The sequence below is a fragment of the Gadus morhua genome, chromosome 2 (assembly GCF_902167405.1).
Source record: "Gadus morhua chromosome 2, gadMor3.0, whole genome shotgun sequence".
In the NCBI taxonomy this organism is placed as follows: domain Eukaryota; kingdom Metazoa; phylum Chordata; class Actinopteri; order Gadiformes; family Gadidae; genus Gadus; species Gadus morhua.
The window spans coordinates 26,491,709-26,516,393 of NC_044049.1; the positions used below are offsets into that span (position 1 = coordinate 26,491,709).

The 24,685-nt window shown below is 45.4% G+C and overlaps 1 protein-coding gene across 1 annotated transcript in view; it reads right to left on the reverse strand.

Annotated features, from left to right (window-relative positions):
- Window positions 1-3,200: 3,200 nt before the first annotated feature.
- The window catches only part of kcnc3a (potassium voltage-gated channel, Shaw-related subfamily, member 3a), a gene marked incomplete at its 5' end in the record, with an annotated part of 32,569 nt that continues 11,084 nt past the window's right edge, over window positions 3,201-24,685 (reverse strand). Inside the window, 1 exon segment of the mRNA XM_030345300.1 lies at window positions 3,201-4,517. Coding sequence (XP_030201160.1) covers window positions 4,504-4,517 — 14 coding nt within the window.

Consider the following 24,685-nt stretch of genomic DNA (forward strand, 5'->3'; position numbering starts at 1 on the left):
TCGGCTGTCTCACTCGCCCTCACTGACGTGTAGTGACACAGGTTAGCTCAAAACCCTCCCAGTCCCTGCAGAATGACGGTAGGTCGAACACACGCACACACACTCACACGCACACGCACACACACACACACACACACACACACACACACACACACACACACACACACTCACACACGCACACACAGACGCACACGCACACACTCGCACACACACGCAGACAAACACCTGTCTTTACCCTTCACCTTGTCTTACAGTGCACTTCCCTTGCTCATTTCTCCACCAAACTCCCCTCTGATGTGTCTGTCGTCTCGTTATTGGTTGATCAAGCAACTTGGTTACGCTCGTCTGTAGTTCTTTAAATACAAACTGAGCTCAGCTGACTCGTGGTGTCGGGGTCGGGCGAGGGGAAATGAGATAACATCATATTGGGGAGAGAGGGGGACAGAGAAGGTGGGGGACATTTTGCATATGGACAAAGAACATGTTTTTTGCCATCCTCTCTCATCCCACGATGAGTTCAAAAGCAAGAGCAATGTTACTGCAGGTATCTGATAGTTGCATAGTCTGTTTGTGTTTAAAAACTGCAGACTTGAATACAAAAGCATGGATGGATGCATTATTATTGTTAAGTCATCATCAAATGACAATCATCATTTCCATCAGCATCTTTACTAAATATTCAATAAATCCGTATCATCATAGCAATATGTAAAATCGACCACACAAAAGGGAGCTGGAGATATGAAAAACAAAATAGATGAATACAGTTTCGTTTTACTCCCTGTATAGCTACAGTCAATGGTAAGCTAGCTTTATTGTTGACTATTTGAAAGCTGCACTGCATAGTTGTGAAAAGAGAAAAACAACTAAATACAAGATTCCCCCCAAATAAAGATTACATCCATATCATATCATGATAGTAATCAGAATAATATTCATGTATAATAGTGAGCACAAAACATTATATGGGGGGAGGGTGGTCTTAACATAATGTGTGTAGGAACACAATGAAAGGGATTCACATTAGCTTGGTGGATTTAGAAGAAGAAAATATTCTCTATTGTTCCTGTCCCTGTGACAAACTGCCCTGTGTTTACTGTGGGTATTTTCTGCGTGCTATATGTTACCCCTGAGATGAATGCTCAATAAAAAAAAGAAAATTACAAATAACAAATATTGATATTACAAATTTTTCCATATACATTTTAAAGGACAACCATCTTTGGTTCACATCATTATTACACTCTCACTTGGTCAAATCGGACACTGCAATATTCGGATATTGGCACATCCACTTTAGCAGGACAAACATGAGCAGCCTGCCGTATGAAACCAATTCATCGCCAATGAAACTTATTCAACACAACAAAACTGCCCTGTATAGCCACCATAATATATTGCAAGTCACACCTTGCGCTACAATGCCTGAAATTCAGGCCGTTCTGGAGTTAATTGGTGTGTTTGTCTAAAGTTAAATTCACTAATCTATAAAGAAATCTTCACCTACGATTCATTTTAAATATATTAGTATTGGAAAGGTGCCTTCTTGTGGAATAGTTGAATAAGTGATACTAAGCCTAGCTAGAGCTAACATCTAGCCAGCTGATTAGCGTTCAGCTAGCAGGAGGGCCACACCAGCTCCCTGAGGTGAGGAGATCTGCTCTAGAAACGTCACGCTAGCTAACCGCTAACGTCATAGGTTAAGTGCGGTCTTTTAAGGTTCTCAGAGAATTTTTTACTTGGACATTTTCGTAAAGACATCAAAGACAAAAGAGCTCTATAAATAAATGAAACAAAGCAAAAATGATGCATATTTTAGTCGTCGAATTGGATGGGAACTGTTAGCTTGGCTTAGCCTGGAAAGGTCAACACATTTGGAAGTTGGTGCCGATAGAAAGGGCATGCTGGGATTTGAACGGACCCCCGCCTCGGCTTGGGGCGGGGTGGAGGGTCAGGGGGGGGGGGGGGGGGGGTGAGCCTTAGACACGGAAGACACAGAAGACAAAGCATGAGAGGCAGACTCATGGGAAGGAGGAGGAAGAGAAGGTGGATTGGTAGCCAGGTGACCATGTTAATCAAAATGGCGGTAAAAGAGACGATATGGGAGTGTCGGTAATTACAACGAAAAACTAAAAGAAAAGAAAAATAAGAAACGGGTCATATTGGGGTTCCTAAGAGCTATTTTTATCCTGGAAGTGGAAACTTTGGGGGCCGGGAGGAGTGGGCCCCTGAGGGCCGGGGGGGGGGGGTACCTCAAATCGTTCAGAATGTACCTCAAAACGTTCAGAACAAAAACACGCCTCTGCAGCTTGCAATCCTAAGGTTTCTTTTTTTTTTGTTTCTTTTTTTGTGTTATTGAAAAAAATATAGTACCTCTTTTTTTTTCTCTTAAAGCTAACCCTAAACATCGATTAGACGTCATAGCATGTAACATAAAGGTTTCATTGTATTTTTTTTTCATTTCCCATTGTTTATTGAACTCTAGATTTCTAGCCCTCTTCTGTCATGTGGGGACTTGAGACCTGACGGACTTGCAGAGCAAAGAGTCATGCAGAGATTTCATGCTGGTAAACAATGTCATAAAAATGCACTTTCAAATTCTAAAACATTGCCTTAATTTTTTTTTTTTCCCTGGAATACATATCTCTCTCTGTATATATATATATATATATATATATATATATATATATATATATATCTTTTTTCTTCTTTACAAGAGGGGTTTGCGTGGTGAACACACACTTCCTAAGTCGCCAGTGTTGTTATTCCATCATATTCCCAAGAAGTGCTGAGGAAACAGTCTGCAAGAGATCCCTCTTGACTCTGGGGGACTAAGAGAGAGAGAGAGAGAGAGAGAGAGAGAGAGAGAGAGAGAGAGAGAGAGAGAGAGAGAGAGAGAGAGAGAGAGAGAGAGAGAGAGAGAGAGAGAGAAGGAGAGAGAGAGAGAGAGAGAGAGAGAGAGAGAGAGACAGAATCCCCTCATCCTTTACTGTTGGGATCATTTTGTTTTTTTTGCCTGCGTTGGTGGCAATTTTTTTTGGGCTGGGGGGGAAGGCAAACAACAAAGACAAATATGAGTTGCGTTGATGAAGTCGAGTGAATCTAAATGTGTGGTCTCTCTTCCTCCTCCTCTTCTATAGTCCGACTGCTCTTTCTTGAACTCTGATCTGCTGCTGGGAGGGTCGTGGATTTTTATACTGTCTTTCTTCGGGTTCAGTTTTTTTTTTTTTTTTTTGGTCATGCCATGCAGTTTTTTTGCTACAAAAGAGCAGCAGCAATGCTGAGATGCAGGGAGGGAGTGGAAGACGTTGTCCGAGAGAACGAGGGAGAGAGGGATGGAGAAAGGGAGAGAACGAGCGAGAGAGAGAGCGCGAGAGACAGAGAGAGAGAGAGAGAAAGAGAGAGAGAGAGAGGAGGGGGGGGGGGAGGTAGGGGATATATGCTAAAATGACGATAAAGTGTGCCGGGCACTCAAAATAGAACAATGTCTTTTTCCGTCGACTCCCTCGTCGCGGTCGCTGCCTTTCAAGAGACGATTGGAGGTTATTCTGTCCTCTTTCGGTTTGTTGTCCGTCCCGCAAAGCACACAGTCTTTCTTTTCTTTCCTTCCTCTGCTCCCTCGCTCTTCAGGCCTCGCTGACAACAGGGTTGCCATCTGTCTGTGTTTTTGTTTGGGCGGGCTCCAGCAGCAATCGAGGGGAGTGGCTGAACTATCTGGGGAGCTTTCAAATGAAAGCCGCCCCCTGTTTGTTCCTCGGAGTCCCGAAGTTGGCAACTGCTACGACCATGACACAGGGTCATGATGACAACGACAAAATAGCATGGGATCTGACGGATGTATCCTGTGTGTACAGTATGTGTGTGTGCGTGCGTGTGTGTGTGTGTGTAACATCCTGTCCTACTCTGTGAGAGACTTGTTTTAATAAAATAGTCCTGTGCCTCACGACATCATCTGGGCCAGTCTCGATCCACTTAGGACATCAGGCTCTGGCGTTTTCTCACGTTGCATAGTCCGTTGCGAGGTAAGGATGATCGGAAAACAAGAATGACTGTAAAACTGAAAAAAAAAGAGGACGCTGAATAAAGAATGTGTTAAAAAAAGCTTTGTGGTCAAAGGATTTGGTGCTACATTGGTTTCCTACGTCATCCAATGCATTACCTCTCTTCATTATGAATTTAAAGGTTGCATGGACATATGCTCTCTTGTCATTGGTCCATTCAATGTTCTCCTGAGCAGGGTGTGGAAAGCAGGAGCTTTCAACAGAGACAGGATTGAAGAAGAAGATTATTATCACGTTAACCAAGCAAAAAAAAGCAGGATATTTTCTTGTTTTTCCACCCTCAGCTCTCTCTCTCTCTATCTCTCTCTCTCTCTCTTTCTCCTTATGTTCTCATGGCCTCTCTCTTTTCCTCTCTCTCGTGAGTCTGCTACCCCATGTCTTTGCGTCGAGGACTATTGCACGTTTGTTTTGTCGTTCCTCTTTGCTCAGGTACAGCGGGAAGTTAGAAACTCAACACTGAAAGAGAGAGAAAAGAAGACACAAGCGTCAGATACTACTCGCATGGCTGATACATGTTCCCCCCAAGAAAGGAAAAGATTCCCGGTTCTGCACCAATTAAGATACGACGCAAATCACAAATGTGTTTTTGGTAATTGACTGGTATTGGTTCATGATTCAAGGATAAACGTCAAAACCACGTTTCATGCTTTAATAAAAAAAGCATGAAACGGCGTTCCATTATTTTCAGAATATAATGTGAGCAGTAAAACAATTTTGACACAGTAATGGTTAACTCAATGGGATGGCTTGTTTGAAATAAATTATAATGGAAATGATAGGGTAATGAGCCATACCAATTGCCCAACATATTTGACAAATGCATCATCATTGAGCTCCAATTTCTTTTGTATGGAAAGAGTCGATTAATGCTGACCTCTGACCTCAACATGTGCAGTTAAAGCCATTAAAGATGCCACTCCCCCCCCCCCCCCCCCCCCTCCCTCTTCCCGTGCATGCAAGCCCTGCCCTCTCTCACCGGGGGATCTGTAATGGCTGGTAACTGTACATGCGTTCTCACTGCTGCAACACCAACGGCACCGTGTGAGATAGGGTTGGATTGTAACATTAGATCGAGTCGATACCACCACCAAAACAAAGCTGTTGCTGTAGGCCAAGAACCACACCACAGAAGCAGTCTTAAAGCTAACTCAGATGGCATGCAAGTATGTTCAATATCGTGAGAAAGAAAAAGCTTTAAAGTGTTGCGCATACACACGCACACACACACACTCTCTCTCTGTCACACACGCTCACAGACACACACACAGACACACACACACACGCACAACACAGAGACAGAGTTTCAGTCTGCAGAAGATTTAAGTCCTTGGCTAGCTGCTTAGTCCTTTGAATTCAAACACACTTAAAACCTCTCTGATGTCCCAGTTGTTATTGGATTGCTAGGGGGACCGCAGCAATACAGGTTCCAACGTCTGGGATTTAAAGGTCGAACATCAGAACAAGGTCGTTGGCAGAGGCAGGACTATTCCAGGACCAGAAAGTGATATTAAGATATAGCCGTATGGGTTGTTGCATCAACAACAAATTAAACGTACGATGAACACGTTATGATGACATGATATGATTTGCGGTACAATAAGCAATCGGTGATATCAATGCCGTCATGATTTGGCTGAACTCGGACGACGAGGGTGGAAGCAAAGAGAACACATAAAAAAAACACAGCTACGGTTTCGTTCAATTTCTGAGCCTGGAAGTTTAGTCTGCACTGCTGGTTTAGGAGGACTGCAGCCCACCAGGACGTAAGCTATAGGAAGGAACCCCCGGAGCTGAGCCGTGTCACAGTGAGCCCTGCGCAGAGGGACGCACAGGCCTGGCTTTTTACTACGTCAACCAGCAATTGCAAATAATTCAAATTTGTTTTATGCCGTCGGGGACAGGGGTGGATGGCTGCGATCAGGGATTGGCTGCAGGTCCGATTGGGTGGTGACCAGATGACGAGGCTGGGTTCAGATCGGGACCCCCCCAACACCAGACGCACAACACAATGCCCCCCCTGGGTGTTGTGGAGGGTCTGGTGTTGTGGGGGCCGAAACAGTAACAAGGGCGTCAAACTATAGTTGCAACTGCTCTTTGACCCCCGACCCTCCCCTCCGGACTCTCGGGTGGAAGAAAAGAATGAGTAAATACATGGCGGTGAGACACACAGCGCGGCACACAGCACAGCTCAGAGAACACACACACACAGACAGACACACACATAGCGCGGGTGAACACAGACCACGAGCGGTGAGGACACGACGCAACACAGGAAGCTACACGGGGAAGGCACAGCGAGGCGCACGTCCTTACATGAAGTGAGAAGCACTTTGCCTCTTGCCTCCTTCCTCCTCCTTCCTCTTCCTCCTCACCAAACTTTTACTTTCTTTCTCGCCACAATTTTTCCTCCTTCATTTCATGCCCCTGTTGATGTTCCTCAGTTGACCAATCAGAACACGTCATTTCATAGCCCCCCCGCCAATCCCTCATTCCCGCCAAAAACCAGCACCCAATCCCAATACAGCACCACACGTCAGCTGATCAATGGGCTCTCGTTAAGAACAAAAACATTACAGTGATTCCTGTCTTCCTCCCGGATGGTCTGACTGGATCAGCTCTATGGAGGTGTTTGGGACGAACAGGAAGAGATGGGGGATGATGACACCCATCCACCCATTGTATGTATGTCCCATGTAGATTCTGCGTTTAGAGTTAGGTGTGTGTGTGTGTGTGTGTGGGTCAGGACAATCAACGTTTACCTATTTCAAATCTATTGAAATATGAATTTTGGGAAAAGGTTAGAATTGAGTGGTGGCTTTGGGGCTGAAAAGGGTAAAAGGGGAAGTGACATCAGAGAGGAAGTCAGGAAGTGCAGTTGCACACAAGGGGAACACATCTGAAGTCGAACACACACGTGTCGTACAGACGCACATAGGGGCAAAGCAATGCAAAGCAAAACAGAACACGGTTCAGTCTCTTCTATTTCTATACATACAGTACATTGTTTCAACAGCTCAGATGAACACACTTTGCTTTGGGGGTGAGAAAGTAGAGAGAGAGAGGGACATGGAGATAAAGAAAGAGAGCGAGAGAGAGATATGAGAGGTGAGAAATAGAAAGATATACCTGAGTTGTGTAAATGGAAAGCAGTGAAAGAAAGAGGGTAAGTTTAACGTACAAAGATGTTTGATTGTTTCATATAGTTATTTCGATTCTACTACGACCACTGTTTTGTCTCAAGTTGGCTCTGGACTGCAGTGAGAGGATTTCTATGTTGAGATTCTCCCCACTATTTTTTGTTATTGCAAGGGTTGGAATAGGTCATGTGAATGTGGTGTCATGGATGCAAACCACAAATCTATGCTACTATAAGAGCAAAACAGGTGACAAAGAGAGAAAAACAGCGAGAGAGAGATAGAGGGGAGAGAGAGAGAGAAAGAGAGAGAGAGAGAGGAAGAGGGACAGTGAGGAAGAGGGAGAGAGAGGGGGAGAGAGAGTGCAAGAGGGAGGGAGAGAGAGAGAGGGAGGGAGAGAGAGAGCAAGAGGGAGGACGAGGAGAGAGAGAGGGAGGGAGATAGAAAGAGAGGGAGAGAGAGAGAGAGAGGAAGAGGGAGAGAGAGAGAGAGAGCAAGAGGAAGGGAGAGAGAGGGAGGGAGAGCGAGGGAGGGAGAGCGAAAGACAGGGAGAGAGAAAGAGAGAGAGCAAGGGAGAGGGAGAGCGCAAAGAGTGGAAAGAGGCACAGAATTGGACCAAGCATCGAAGCCATCTTTGTGTGAGGGGGGGGGGATAAATATAAAAAGAAAATGAAATCATTATTATGGTGGAAGAAGCTGGATTTGTTTGTTGTCTTTTTTGAGTCATTTCTTTTTCGTTTGCGTTAGTTCACAGTTACTGCTTCTTTTTGCATATATATCGGACAAGTGCGGGACTCTCTGAACACTTCTCTGTGAAAAGAGAATGGGGCTGGGGGTGATAAAACCATAAGATGAGAGCGGGCCGATGCGTCTGCTCTTGTCATAAGTCTCTGACATAAGTCACTTTACAAAGCCGCTCTACAAGACTGGCTTCTACAAATGTAACCCCTCCCCGTCCTGCAAAAATAGATCTCTCCCCCCTCCCCCACCCCGCGTTACAGTACCTAAACGGCCAGGGGGTTCCTGGCCAATATCATCATAGCAGTTTTCTTTTTTGCATGCATAATAACGCGCCCACCTGCAACCCGCCCACGCCCTCGCACCGAGCGGGGCGAAGACGTGTTTTTTTGTTGTTACTGGATACACATTTTTTTTTAACCCTTTCTTTTCGGCATGCTGTAAGTGCATATATATGCGTATAAACACACCTTGTGTCCCTCCGCAAATCTGAGTCGTCGTGGAGACGCTGTATGTACACATTCGTAAAGCTGGAGACGCAAACCGTTGGATGGGGAATCGCAAGAGACACATTGTTCTTCTTTTTTTTTATCAGTTACCTTATTGCTCGCAATGGGAACCCCATGCAAATTCATTTACAACACGCAACACTTTACATATATACAACGGACAACACGAGCGCGGTGAGGTGGACACACGTCATGTGACGAGAGGACAGACAGCAGGGAGGGGGGGGGGGGGGGGGAGAGACGGGAGAGACTGGGAGAAGGAAACCGGTTAGTTGGTGGAGTCGGAAAGAGAATTCCTGACGACTATAATGGAGGTGGTTTTGGTAGATAGACACACATACACACAGTGTGCGTAGGTGTGCGTGCATGAGTGCGTGTGTTTTTAATTCTCTGGAGCGTGACTAGGAGACATGCTCGCACACCTGGGTTTTTCATTACGCAAACGGGCGAGCTAATTTAAGACCTGAGCGCAAGGTTGAGCTACCACACCAACTACGGTCAAACGTTTTTTCTCGCCACCGATCCCTCATCTATTCTGCTCATTCACTATTTCCCATTTAAAAAAAATCTGCTTTGAGAAATTAACAAGTTGGTTATTTAGACATTAAATACACTAAGGAATATACTTTGGGGCAAGGGGGTGACCATCCACGGTAAAGGTACAACCTTACCGGCGTAAAGATTGAGGGGTGTGTAAGAAGAGAACAGGAAAGAGAAATAGGGGAAAGGATGGGAAACCACGACTCATCTTAACCCTGGAAGCACGTGAAATGAAAAGGTCACAGGAATACACTTCAAGGGTCAAAAGAAAAAAAACACACACATTTTTCAGTTAGTTAAATGTAAAGAAACAAACCCCCCAAAAAGTGGTACTACATAGATAAAAAGAAATAGAGAAAACTCCTTAAAAAAATACAATTTGAAAGCAAAAGTTTGTGTAGAATGACAACATGAACAGCATTTTTACATTTTCACTCTGCTGCACAGAGCCCTAAAATATAAATAAAATGGATGTTGGCTACAAGTTCCAAATCAAAAGACTGTTTCCTCCGTATTCACCACCGACAGTCTTTTGTTTGAGCATGGAGACAAAAAACGCACACACATCCACATGCGTCCCCCGAAATCTCAAATGCAACACAATGCAACAATCCATCAATCATATTGCATATTTCTATTCTCTGGTGTTGCAATAGTTGTTGTATTTGCTGTTGTCCTTGTTGTGTTTTCTGTTCTGGCATGAAAGTGTGGCTGTTGAGGTGGCTCTGGGGCGTCTTCGCAGGGATTGGTCCGACACTCTACCACGGGCTGTCACTCCAGTAGCCGTTGACTGTCCCTCCTAATGTACCCACCAGCAAGGAAGGTAAAGGGTTGGGGTCCAAGAAAGGGAAAAAAAGGGAGAAAAGAATAGAAAAGGAAAACAAACAAAAAAAGGGTTGCCATTGGCTGCAAGAAAGGAATGTATATTGCAGTCTGGTACAGGTCTGTGACAAGTCTGGTGCAAGTCTGGTACATGTCTGGTACAAGTTTGGTACAAGTCTAGTACAAGTTTGTCACAAGTTTGTTACAAGCCTGATACAAGTCTAGTACAAGTCTAGTACAAGTCTAGTACATGTCTGGTACAAGTCTAGTACAAGTCTGGGACAGATTTGGTACAAGACTGGTACATTTCTGGCACAAGTCTGGTACAAGTCTTGTAAATGTTTGGTACAAGCCTGGTACAAGTTTGGTGCAAGTCTGGTACATGTCTGGTACAAGTTTGGTACAGGTCTAGTACAAGTTTGTAACAAGTTTGTTACAAGTCTGCAACAAGTCTAGTACAAGTCTAGTACAAGTCTAGTACAAGTCTGGTACAAGTCTGGTACAAGTCTAGTACAAGTCTGGGACAGATTTGGTACAAGACTGGTACATCTCTGGCACAAGTCTGGTACAAGCCTTGTAAAAGTTTGGTACAAGCCTGGTACAAGTCTGGTACAATTATGGTACAAGTCTGCTACAAGTTTGGTACAAGTCTTGTACAAGTTTGGTGCCCGTCTGGTACAAGTCTATCATAATGGTGGCGGAGATGGAACACATGACCAGTACGAAAAAACAACAAACCAAAAATAAACCAGCAAAGAAATAAAACAGGCTTTTTGGTTCTGACCGAGCTGAACCGTCTAACGTACCTCCATTCTTTACCTTAATGCACTTCTTCCAAATTCCCCCCGAATACAAAGTGAACAAAAAGGTTCTTAAAGTGGTCCAAACGCTACAGTGCTGCAGCTCAGCCGCGTCTCTTCTGAACTCGGCCATTGGGGTTGGGGGTTGGGGAGTTTGTGTGTACTGGTAGCTTTTTCAGTTGCGGGGGAATTTTATCCACAATGCTCGAGAATGAAGACACACAGTCCCGTCCATGTGACAATGCCACTGGACGCTGGAGGCGAGGAGGAGGTCATAAGTTCATAGTTTGGGCTCGGCTTGGATCCTCCTCTATCTACACATTGGCTATTCAACCATCAGCTTTCTTTTCCTATGTTGCTTTCGGCAAAACTTACTACAGCTGACCACTGCTGGACCACACGATTGGTGCATGTGATCGATTGCACCTGACTCCCTTTCCTCCCCTCCAGAAACATCACAATCATCATCATCTTCTTCATGTAAATACGTGATGCATAACCACGCGGTGGCAATGGAGGACCACTAGGACTCAACAGTTCAGTCAATCACTAACAAGGTCCTATCTTATCTTAGACCTATGTGTCCTACTTGTACTGGTAAAAAGTGTTAGTACTAGCTAGCTAGCTTCATAGTTCAAGGTTTCGCTACATTTCGCTAATTATTCCCCTAAGAGGTTGCTTCGAAGCTGTGACTTCTGGTCTTATATCGCACTAAAAGCCTGAGGAGGAAGAGGGAGGAAGAGGAAGAGGTGGAGGGGTGAAGCAGAGACGCGGTCCGGGGCTTTCCTACGTTCATTGTGACCATAGTAATGGAGGTTAAACCCTCTCTTCTTTTCCCATATATATGTTTACATATATGCATATCTAACACTTATAGGCACGAATTCACGCGGTGGAGATTAGTGTAGTTTATGTCTGTGTGGGTGTGTGTGTGTGTGTGTGTCCATGAACACGTGTTAGTTCAGAATGGTTCTTAACGGTGGGTACGATGGTTCGGAATGCTCTACTCTGAGACAACTCTAACGGGCACCATGTTGAAAAAAGAGAAGATGTCTTATACCGTCTAAATCTACATGGCTTTTTACTTTTTAAAGGTGCACAGGTGCTATAGGTTTTGGTAATTTCCTTTGAAATAAATATTCATATATCAGATTCCTAAGCTTTATAAAATGCCTGTCTTGTTTTTTTTTTGTTGATGTTTCCATGTGTTATTCATGCGTGCTACAGGTTCGGCATGTACGTGTGTGCATGTGTGTAGACATGCAGGTCTTTCTACTTCTTCATTCTTTTTGTATGTGTGAGGCAAGCTTTTTAATTTGACCTCTTATCTTAAATATGAGTCCTGGACCCCGAGAGCAGGTGCAGACGCAAGGGCGAGAAATGGCCGTGGGAAACGTGGTCATCAATAAACACATCTAAATGTCACGATTCTTCTCTACTAATTATAATTATGTGTTCACGTCATTCCCTCGTGGTAAGGTGGACGTGTGAGGGTGTGGGCGTCTGCGCCGGTCTGAATTGGTCCTTGTGTAGAACGAAGGAAGGTAAGTCCAGGCCTGTGTGCACGATTTTTAAATAGTATTTTTTTTTTTTTACGAGACAAAGGGCATCAGACTCTTGCTGAAGCTAGACGTTACGTCTGTAAAGCCGACATTGGATCGGCACAGAGCTTAATTCTGTCAACACAGCACCCTCTACTTCTCCATCTTCCCCACCACCGTCACCACCACCACCTCCATCCTCTTCATTGCTTCCTTGGAGAACATGCCATTCAGTGGCTCAGTGAACGATGGCTATTGTAACGAAGCGGATAGTTTGATGTGCGTCACTGTGTCCATGCTGCTGTCATAGCTCGTACTACCGCTAGGAATCCGTCTCTCGTCTAAAACATGTGATCGATTAGTATTTTGTTGCTGCTGCTGCTGTTGCTGTTGCTAAAAAAGGCTGCTGCTGTTGTTGATATTCACTCGTTGACGCGGTTACAGTCACTTCCTGGTTAGCTTAGTGGCGGTGAGTGTGTGGGTGAGGTCGAGGCGGGGGGTGGTGGGGGGGGCGGCGGTGGGGGGGTGGGTGTTGGGGGAGGGGAGGGGGGGGGGGGGGGGGGGTTGCTGCTGTTGTTATCTACAAGATGGAGGGGATGGGGGAGCGACAGCGCCTCAGGCCGGGGGGCTGGAAGGGTTCGAAGTTGGAGTTGATGATGGGGGTCAGGCGCAGGGGGGGGGGCCGTCATGCCTGATATATTATTGAGACTGCGTGACTTCTCGTAGCCTGTGGCGGGGGCTGTGGCGGGTCCCCAGGGGAAAGGGTTAAAGGGCGGAGGTCATGAGGATGGATGATGGGGAATTTTGGGCAAAGTGTGGCGGACATTTTGGATTTGGTTTAGGTGGCGATGTGAGCGGGGGGGGGGGGGGGGGGGGGGTTATTGGAACGTAGAGTAAAAGCAAAAACATCATGATGTGATTGGTCCAAGTTAGGATGGATATGAGGGTGTGGTTATGGGATGTAACAACAGCATTGTAAATTCAGAAATTGCAATCACCCCCATTTGTTTACAGGTACAAACATTTGTACGGTAGAGAAAGAAAAAAACAAAAGCACAATATCAATAGACAATATATAGAAAGACCAGAAGGAGAACCATTGAGACCAAGGAGGAAAAGGACAGACAGACAGGCAGACAAATGGACAGACAGACACAGAGGAGACAGACACGGACAGACAGACAGACAGAGAGACAGACAGACAGACAGACAGGAGACAGGACAAAACAGGAATAATGGTTATGAAAATCAATTGCCGTTTAGACAGTAGCCATAAGATACACCTGTACGAGGTGATTTGCAACACTGACAAAACACCGTGTAGAGAGGGAAGAGAGGCACAGGTCCAATGGATGTACACTAACGAAAACATGGGCCAGAACTCCCGCATGTTGTATGTCATTTGCTTGCTATCACAAGTCCTGTGATAGACCAAATATCAGCAAATAGTGCCAAAAAATCGAAATATAAATAGGATACAATGATAAATACGGCCAAATGTTAGTTTGTCCACATCCACTGGACTAGCCACACTCTGTGGTTCCCAAAGGGACGTTAGCTAGAGCACTGCTAGCCAGAACACTGTTAGCCACAACATGTTGAGAAGCACAGAGACTATGGTTGGTAAATCATCTGGGCACGAGTGCCTGGTGAGCAGTAGCATGGATACCGTTACCAGGGACACTAGTGCACAAACACAAACACGAAAAAAGGGTAATAATCTGGAATTTCACAATCAACTTTTCATTTTTTCCCCCTCTCCCTCTCTCTCTCTTTCAAGCTGTTAACAACTAAGAATCCAGTTGTTTTATCCAGCCAGCACATTAGAAGAAAAATCCTATCAAATAGCTATAAAGCTAATTAGTCGGTTAGACAAGAGACACTGACAGACAGACAGACAGACAAGCAGGCAAGGCAGACAGACAGACAGACAGACAGACAGACAGACAGACAGACAGACAGACAGACAGACAGACAGACAGACAGACAGAACAACAGACAGACGGGCAGACAGACGAGACCTTCTGAGAATACAAAATGATTGGGACCTGTTGAAGTGGTCATGGTCATACTTTGGTATTTTTAGAACTCAACGTTTTCTTAACCAATGAAAATGAACACTTTGGTTCAGCGGCACGTGTGGTTTGTCGACATGGTGCAAGTAATCTGCCAAACTGACTTCACGAGGCCCAAAAGTAGGCCGACTGCCCTCCTACGGTATCCACTCCTAGACGCCAGCCTTCCCCCAGCTCGCACTAAGGACAGGCCCTCGCTGGGTGGGGTCGCGGCGTTTTGGGCTGCACCCCTCCTCCACAGTTATGTTGTGTCGGACGAGGAGGAGGTAAAACTGTGTATGAGCGCACCGTATTAACGGTGACATTCATTATTAATAGCCCATACTTGACCAAGAGTTTGGAAAGCACTCTGTGTCCTACATAGTACAATACGTGTATAAATAGAGCGAAAAAATCCTCTAGCACTCGCTACGGTGGTAGTGAGGCAGACGTAGGAACAGCACTCTATGTAATGGCTTGGCAAGGAATGGGGCTCTTTCCTTCTCAATATGGCGCGGTTTCACACTGACCCACCTGCGTGTTGAACACAGCCGACGGCCATGCGATGTAAACTGAGCTACTGTTCTTTGTTGTGTGAATATAAAGTAAGCTTATAGCGAGGCTAATCAAAACCATGGGATGGTGGATGGCGTGAGCCAAGGTGAGCACCTTAATAAAGAGTGAATGCAGTATGGAAGGCAGTCAGCCGCACAGACACACCGAGAGCTGATACTTCTTCAAGCAGTTTAGCAATGATTCAATGCGCCATTGAATGACATCGAAGACAATGAAGTTCCTCTCCAAGGTAACCTTTAGTTGTGGTTTTCCCCGTCGTTAAATTTTAAAGTTCATAAATCATCATCATCATCATCATCATCATCGTCGTCCGATATTTCGAATTACGGTTGCTTGCATGATCTCAGTGCTAAAGGAGCTTTCAGGTTACCAAAAACGGACCTGACACAAACGTAGGGGTGTCTCAAGAATAGGATGGAGAATAGGGAACTTGACGGCTCGTTGTGGCGGTGAGGTTGTTGTTGTTCGAGGAATAATAAGTTAATCAAAGCCAAGCTATTCCACAGTCCTACTTTGAGACACTGCCAGGCTAGAGGCTGTGCCATGTTCCACCAATGTACTGTTTAGTCCGGCTCAATGGAATCCATCTGGGCCGCTGTGCCTGCTTTTGGGATCAACCTCCTCCAATTTATGTGCAAGCACATGCAGGTGCGCCCCGCAGGATTCAGGGTTGAGCCGGACTACATGAACGTAACGTTTTGAGGGTGAACAGAACCTTTCTGTGGGGTGCGTATTGGTCTCCTCCCGCTGTCACGTGCAAAGACACACACGCAATTACTATGACATCGCTATCGGGTGAAGATGCCCTTCAGTTGGCTGTGCCAAAAGGGAGAACATGTACACTTCCTTCCTCATGTTGGGAGACAAGGCAATCTCTGGCACTGTTGTTATTACGTCGTTAGTTATAGCTACAATGTGAAGCTATGTCAAAAAATAGTCCAACACAATGTATATAATTTATAATTGATCTGGCATCATCATTATCTAGTATTACTAGTTATAATAATTATCATCACAACAACCATGCAATACTTACAACCAAAACACACCAAAAGTGGCATTATCTCTCAGAGACCAACATCTCGGAGGAAATGCACCCTTGAGTTAGCGGCCAGTGGTCAGTTTCTACTTTGCCCTCGCTCAACATCAGTGTTGGTCAATGTGCTTTCTGAGGTTTTGCATGAGTCAGACACTCACCGGTCGTTATCTACTTCCTGCACTCTCCTGTCACCAGTTTGAGAAAAAAAGCAGAGGACTCTTGAAACCTCATCATAAAAGATTCTGTATTTTGGGATTCTGCGCTTCTGCGCTTCTAATCCATATTGTACACAATGTATTGAATGCTTCTTTAAGTTAATACATGCTGTGCAGTAATATTAAACCGACACTGTGGATAACATTCGAGACTTCGTATTACATTCAATTAGCAAAATAAGGCTGCACAGATAATTGAAATACAGCGAGAGAGGTACAATAAGCTTCATTATTAATTCATTAAAAACACTTGGCCAGAACTCTTTCCAGGCTGCCAAGAAAATCTAAGTGTTGCATTTAATATTTTTCTTGATTACTAGGTTCATTGATTACTAGATACATTTTATTCTATTAAAATCACCTTGTGTACACACAACTTTGTGTGTGTACCAGAAAAGTGTCTGCTAAATACACTCCTCAAAAATACCAAAAGCTAAAACACCAGCTAAGCTAACACAGTCCTAATTTCGTTATCTAAAACGTGTATGTTGTGGATGTGGGGACGGTAATATGTATCTTTATCTTTATTAAACTCTCCATGGGCCCTCTCCCCAGCTCACCCTGAGACGTGTCTATGAGTTCGTGTTAGGGATACTGCGGAACGCCTTGGGCACCCTTGTCTGTCCAAATAAAACTTTATGGGATGTCAATCCCGGTAAGCGTTTCAATCAATCAGCCGTGCTATGGCTCTTAGTAGATTGGGACGCGTCCGCGGTACTGCCACCATGACTTCCACGTCAGCTCACACACGCCTCCGCCCAGGCCCGCGCGAGAACAACAAGGTTTACGCAGAGCGGCCCGTAGCAGTGGGGGAAGGGATTAAGTTGATTAGGATCAATAGCCTACACAGTCGTAGTCCTTGTCATACAGGGTTGGAGCATGTCGTCAACGAGGGTCATGTCCCTAGGCCTGCCAACAAGCGGCTGTGTTTCCGTTGTATTTACCGCGATTGCACTAATTTTGCTATTTTCTGTCGTTTTTCCATGTTTTGTCATGTATTATGTGCACTTAAAGTATCTATATATTTGTATGTATATCTATACAAAATATATATACAAATGTATGTATATACTGTATATAAATAAATATAAAGATGTGTCTTTGCTTTAATTGTTATTGATTACTCCTTTAAGAATAAGGAACTAGAAGTGGAAATTAACTCGATGCATATAAACAAATACTGGTGCTAAACCAAGATGGATGCTTCTGTCTGAGCAGCTCTACCCAATGAACGATGAGTTAAGTCGCACATTTTCCTGCTGCAACTTTCTATCAAACAAATGGGTCATCGATTTCCACAGTTCAACTTTGGAACTTGAGCGTTTGTAAGTGAATCGCAGCCTCAAAGCTGAGGAATTTGAGCTATGGATTTGTGGTTAGTGCACAGTTAGAATATAATATTATTGCTTTGTTGTTCAGGGAAAAGGATTTAGCTGAAAGCCGGTAAGGAGTGACTCTTGGTTTAGAACCAAGAATTATTAGATTGGCCGTTTGATTGATCAGTTCAAACATTGTTCCAGACACAAAACTGTGCTGATGCCGTTAAGCCCAATGTGCATGGGAATTGTGGGAAATGTAGTTAAACAGAGAGCAGCTGTGCCCCTTTGCCCATGGTGAGATTTATGGCACCAAGTATTACCATGTCACACTTTGTATTTCCCCTGAGCTTTGGTAGACATAAACCTGAGGGATCTTGGGAAGCTTTAAAAGAAAGAAGAATTCAACCTGACAGTAATGCCAAAACGAAGTCAGTCACATGTCAGCCATTTGACACTGCCTTCCTATTCAAGAAGGAACACACTGAAGGCAAGACAATGAATGGTGGGAAAGCCAGAAAAACGAACAAATGGGAACTGACGGCTGAAAAGACCAATCTAAGTGTAGGACATAAGCCAATAGTTTTGTCATCAGATACATGCTCTACAATCACGACAAAGAAGAAGAATTAGAAGAAAAAGCAGAACGAGAAGAAGAAGAAGAATAAAAAGAAGAAAGTAATGATGATGATGATGATGAAGGGTTAAAACCAGTTGAAATGCGGTACTAAATTATTAGTCACATGCAATTTGAATCTGTTTGGTTCACCCTGCTTATTTTCTTTGTCAAAACCACCAAGGGAATTGGGCTTATGAATGTATTCCCTCGCCATAAATCCACAATGTTTACACAACGACATTCTTTTCATCGCCAGCCGGTACTCAGGAAGCTGAGCTAACTCCGTAGCAAGCAGCGTTAGCATTCGGAAGTGTCAAACAAGCTCACTCGAGGTGCATTGTTCCTTGTCTTTGTAACTCGCAAGTAGGTTCACAGTGTCTAGACTGCAGCCAGACTCTTGTCGATGAAGAGTTCGTTCATGGTGTGCAGTGCAGCTCTGACACCAGTTTCTGAATCGTAGGTCAGCTCTTGTTAAGCCATGCACCAATTCGGGAGTCATTTCAGGCCAAAGCGCTTGGACCATTTCCACATTCTAAAACATCTGGAAACTAAGATCACAGAACGCTAAACAGGTTTACCTATGAGGTCATCATCCTTCTTTGATTGAACTGGATCAAAAAAAGAGTAGGATTGCATCCGACTTAATTCTGCTTGAATTAAGTACTTAGAAAAGAAGGGGCGAAAACAAAAGGGGTTACTTTACGTGAAGAGCAACGGTTGGAACCTGTCTACGCTCGTCCTCTCCACGAATGCAAAGTAAACAAAGCTAAAGTAACGTCAAACGTAAAATAAGAAATGCAAAAACAATCATAATGAGTCGATTTTGCGGGGCCTTTCGTTGCCGATCGTAGCGATAGCGGGTTTGCTGCTGCTGCTGCTGTGCCGTAATGCTGACTCAAAGTACGTACCTCCGAATGGATCAGACTTTAGTAACGCTACGCAGGGGGAGAGACTGGGGAGGGTAGCCTGAAGATGGGATGGAACAGACCCCGTGTTAGAAGATGGGATGGATCACAACACAGGGGGCAGGTAGGAGGAGGAGGCAGGGGGAAAGGTGAGGGGAGGGATATCAGGGGTGAGAAGGTAGCAGCTGGGATTAGCGGCACGGTGAGAGTATAACAACGACCAGACCCTCAACTGGAATTGTATAAGAATATATAAATATAAAGAATATTTTATGTACATAAAAAAGGCCAATCCTGTATTGGCATGGGCGCCATTTTGTGCCGGGATGAAGTCCCGATGCGATGGTTTTGATTGGTTTGCGACAGGACCAAGCCATTCAGGCACACTACAGCGACCAGTGTCAATATCAGATCTTTTTTTTGGATTGAAACGATCCAAAAAAAGCTAAAAGGAATCTTAACCAAAATGGCTTTATATGTTACAGACAATTTATGACCTACTTACATTTATTAATAAAAAAAAATGAACCGTACAAGCAGGTACATATAAGGCTTACTATGTTCCTGTTGCACTAACCAAAAGTGCTGCTGTAGCACTAGTGCTAAAACCCGCAGTAAAACGGGCGCACTTTGTAGCAGACGCTACAAAGAGCGAGACTAGACAACCACTTCTGTAGAGCTGGTCCAATAGATTGGCAGTTGGCCTTTGGCCTTTTTTACGAGCCCACTAACTACATCATAGAGTGCCTTTGTCTCAACGGACCCAGGAATGAGGAGACGGAAAATGGCCGACTTTGGTCAGTTGGTCTTGTAGCCAGAGGTGTGATGGGGGGAGGGGGGAAAAAGGGTCAAGGGGTAAGGGGGGACAGCTGGAGAGGGAAGACAGACAGACGGTCAGCAGGGTGGTAGGAATCACACACATCGATATGGGAACGACAATGGAAAATGTTACACCACAAACAAATACACGACATACACGGAAATCACTGGGAACAAAAAGCTTAACAGAACACACACATGATACTGTATTGCAATATATTCCTATATTGCATGTAAACAGGTTAATACATGTTCGATATATATTGCAATTGTCCAGTAAACGACGACAGTAAGTGGGTCATTAATGAGCACATTTCCATCAGATGTCCCCCCCTGATGAAGGTTACACGACAACACCAAAAGACAGTGGACACATCAAAGTATATACACACACAAACACACTATACAGACATTGTACAGACATACATACACACTCCTGTTCAGGGCGTGTATGTATGCGACATAGCTTATTCCGGTTTTAAAAGGCAGTGATCAGAGGCGGGAGGAGAGAGTTAGACATGACATGTGATACGGCGAAACAGAACGGGAGGGGTGGTGGTGGTGGTGGTGGAGGAGGGGGTGGCTTGGAAATGTTTCAAGGTCCGCTGTGTGTACACACATGGCCCCGTACGCACACAGTGTAACGTACAACCAGTGTCCTGTACCCACAGTGTGTCCCCTAAACACATGGTCTGCTACACACATTGTGCGGTACACACGTGTGTCCCCTACACACATTGTCCGGTACACAATCTGTCCGGTACACACTGTGTATGGTACACACAATGTTCACTACACAAGTGAATGTTTCCATGACCAAAGACAGAACAACACAAGTAAGCATTTGAAAGAAGAGGAAGAGGGAGAGAGAGGCAAATAGTGTCAGAGAGAGAGAGAGAGAGGAGCAAATAGGAGAGGAGGGAGAGAGAGTGAGAGAGAGAGAGAGAGAGGGAGAGAGAGAGAGAGAGAGAGAGGGGGAGAGAGAGAGAGAGAGAGAGAGAGAGAGAGAGAGAGAGAGAGAGAGAGAGAGAGAGAGAGGGAGAGAGAGGGAGAGAGAGAGAGAGAGAGGGAGAGAGAGAGAGAGAGAGAGAGAGAGAGAGAGAGAGAGAGAGAGAGAGAGAGAGAGAGATAGGAGCAAATAGGAGAGGAGCGAGAGAGAGAGAGAGAGAGAGAGAGAGAGAGAGAGAGAGAGAGAGAGAGAGAGATAGGAGCAAATAGGAGAGGAGCGAGAGAGAGAGAGAGAGAGAGAGAGAGAGAGAGAGAGAGAGAGAGAGAGAGAGAGAGAGAGAGAGAGAGAGAGAGAGAGAGAGAGAGAGAGAGGAGCAAAGATTGGGGAACGGAAATTGAGATGAGCAAAGAGGGAAGGAGGGAGAGAGAGATGAGGGGAAGGAAAGAGAGAGGAGCAAAGATGAGAAGAGGAAGAGAGAGAGATGAGAGAGGAGGAGAGAGAGGGATACGAAGGACTTGAAAGGAGAAAATAATGAGGGATGATAAGACAAGACTCAGAGTCAAGGGAATTAGCCCTTGCGAAAATAATGTTAAATAAATATACGAGGAAGGATGGAGGAGGTGGTGGAGGAGGAGGAGTAGCACCAACATGTGGGGAGGAAGAGTTGCAAAGAGGTCAACCAAGAACGGGGAAGAAATAAAAGTAAAAAGAATCAATGCACAGAGGTGGGATTTGAAGGTTAAATCCCTCATGACCCGGCAATTCGCTATGTAGAGATGTCCGCACAAACACAGGTGAAGTCACTTGAATGGGAAGACACGTTACAACACGGGCGGTGAGTCCGACGGACTCGGACAGACACACGGACATAGGGAGAGACACACATGCCCACGGGTCCCGGGCGATCGCAGAGAGGTGCCCTACCTTCTTCTGACTCAGTACAACAACTCTTGAGATCTCATGTCATTCCCACCCGGCGTCGGGCTAAACGCAACACATTTACGAGCCGATGGGGGAAGGAGAGAACAGATGATGATGAGAAAAGAAAGAGTGGCCGAGAATGAGTGAGCTGAGAGTCGACTGCTTTCAAACTCCGTAAGTCCTCGCTCGCTAGTCCTCGCTCGCTTCCCCCAGTTCCCTACTCCCTATCCCCTGTCCCCTACACCGTACCCCCTTTTTCCTCTTACCCTACCCCTTGCAACCTGTTCCCTACAACCTTCGATGCTCCCTATTCTTAATCCCTAACACAGTGTCCTAACCCTTGCCCCTCACTCACTGTCCCCTACACGATCCCCCACGTGACCCCCCCGGGTCTGTCAGACACAAATCGGGGGAGAACCTACGGGTCGAAGGTACGGTGAATTCTGCCGCTAGAAAGCACATCTAAACGGGATTGGATTCATGGATTCATCTGCCGTGACTTCACCCGACCTGGTTCTGGTAGGGCTCTGGTATACATCGCTCAATCGTCATTATAGCTGTACTCAGGGTGGAGGAGGGGGGTGCTGCCCCCCCCCCCCCCCCCCCCCCCCCCCCCCCCCGGGGCCCTCAGTGGTAGTAATAGCCAGGGGTGTTCTGCAGAGAATCAATCAAAAAACGAGGGGGGTGGAACTATAGGAGCGGGGTGTAGGGGGGAGGAAAGAGTGGGTCGGACTGGAGAGGAAAAGCCGGCGACACAAACAGAAACGAGAGAGGTGTTGGGGTTTGCACAGGTGGGGCCGTGTGTGTGTGTGTGTGTGTGTGTGTGTGTGTGTGTGTGTGTGTGTGTGTGTGTGTGTGTGTGTGTGTGTGTGTGTGTGTGTGCGTGTGTGCGTGCGTGTGTGTGTGCGCGTGTGTGTGTGTGTGTGTGTGTGTGTGTGTGTGTGTGTGTGTGTGTGTGTGTAAAAGATGGGAGGGTTTGATGGGGGAGAGAGGGTGATGGAGAGAGTGACAAACTCAAAGATTTGATGGATCCTATGTGGCGATGATAGGGTCTAAAATCAATGGGCCACCGAGTAAGTCTCAGGAGTCGATGCAGTCAATGCAGAGAATCAATGTCCCAATAGGACAATAGGACAATAGGAAGGAGGGAGATAAACAGAGAGAGATAGACAAAGGGAAGGAAGGAAGGATGAAGACAGCTGAAAGCAAAGAGTAAGACGGATTGTTTTTTCCTTTCCCCCTTTTCTCTGTCCCGTTGCTTATCACTCTAGATAACAAGAAATGTCAAGCGCTATCTTACTGCGGAGAATGATGCGGCTGCAATGCAGCTCGTCCGCCTCTTGGGGGCGCTGGTTACACTGCACCAATTTTTCCCTCTACAACTAGCTCGGACTTCTTGCTTTGGATCCTATGAAGACGAGACTGGAAGGACGATTATGATTTGTAATACTGCCTTTGAATTTATCGTTCACCAAGTCTTCGTAGATGTCACAATTCTTTAATATTGATATCAATTATAATTATACTGATTGTTGTTCAAGTCAGATAAGACAAGACGTTGTGATTATTTGGTTGTAGAAATGCCTATGTGATTTAAAAGCTTGGCCATATTTCATAAATTATTTGTGTTTGGTATTTCGTCATTTAGCTAATCTTTCTGTCTAAAACGACTCCTGGGTAAATCAGATTTGCACGTTAATAAGGAGCTTGCACAAGGGCGACTACAGGTTAGGCTGCGGACATTTGAGGATCGAACACAGCAGCGTCCTCGTCGACTCGTTCACTTTTTAAAAGTGAACCCTTGAAGAATGACATCATTTAAAATATGGATGAAAAGCCAAGGGTAGGGAGGGACTTAGATCCGTTCCGCGGGCCATCTGTGTGCTCGAAAATTGTGTAGTTACAGCACCTACCTCCCTCTGTTTTGGACGGCAGATAGCCGAACTAATTATATAACGTGATACTTAAGCATTGACCTCTGAGGCAAGGCGACACCCAGAGAGAAAAAGAGAGGGACGCGAGGAACGAGAGAGGGACACAGACGGCGAGAGGGAGAGAGAGAGAGAGAGAGAGAGAGAGAGAGAGAGAGAGAGAGAGAGAGAGAGAGAGAGAGAGAGAGAGAGAGAGAGAGAGAGAGAGAGAGAGAGAGAGAGAGAGAGAGAGAGAGAGAGAGAGAGAGAGAGAGAGAGAGAGAGAAGGCAGAGCATGGGTAATATGCCATGAATAGAACAATATATGATGGGGAAATGATGAAACAAAATGTGGATAAAATATATGACGATTTGACTGAAAAGGCAATTAATCCACTTATATATAATTATAATGCATCAGTGCATTGTACATTATCTATTAATAATACAAATAAACAAATATATATACATATATATATATATATATATATATATATATATATATATATATATATATATATATATATATAGAGAGAGAGAGAGAGAGAGAGAGAGAGAGAGAGAGAGAGAGAGAGAGAGAGAGAGAGAGAGAGAGAGAGAGAGAGAGAGAGAGAGAGAGAGAGAGAGAGAGAGAGAGAGAGATAAATAGATTGATGGATAGAAAGAAGGAAATAAGTCCTTTTGGCTTGGGTAAGAGGTGGGAGAAGATCCATAGGAAGGGGGGGGGTTGTGTTCATTTGCTGATAGATTTTTGCCCCCCCCCCCCAAAAAAGTCTAGTCTTTTATAAGCATATCAATCTTTTGCATTCTTAGCATGCGGCGGAGTCCTTCGCGGCACGGTGTCAAGAGCGAGAGAGCGGATGTGGACCGACAGAGAGAAAGGGAGAGAAAGAGAGAGAGGGAGAGAGAGAGAGAGAGGGTGCAACACTGCGCACAAAGTCGTTCCTCCTAGCTGTGGATATTACCGATCCGACGAGGACCTCAACACTAGGGGGGGGGGGGGCGATACAAGGTGAAGCACCCTCCCAATCCACCGAAACAGCGGCGGCTAATGCTAATGTTAGCGAATGTCCCCAGTAGGGAGGAAGGAGCCGGGAGAGGGGAGGGAAGGGGGGGGGGCGATAGCACAGTCTCTCGAAGCCCAAAGTGGCCCTTCACTCGGCCTCACAGCATGCCTGCGGCGGCTCATCGGGGGGGGGGGGGGGGGGCGGGCCAGG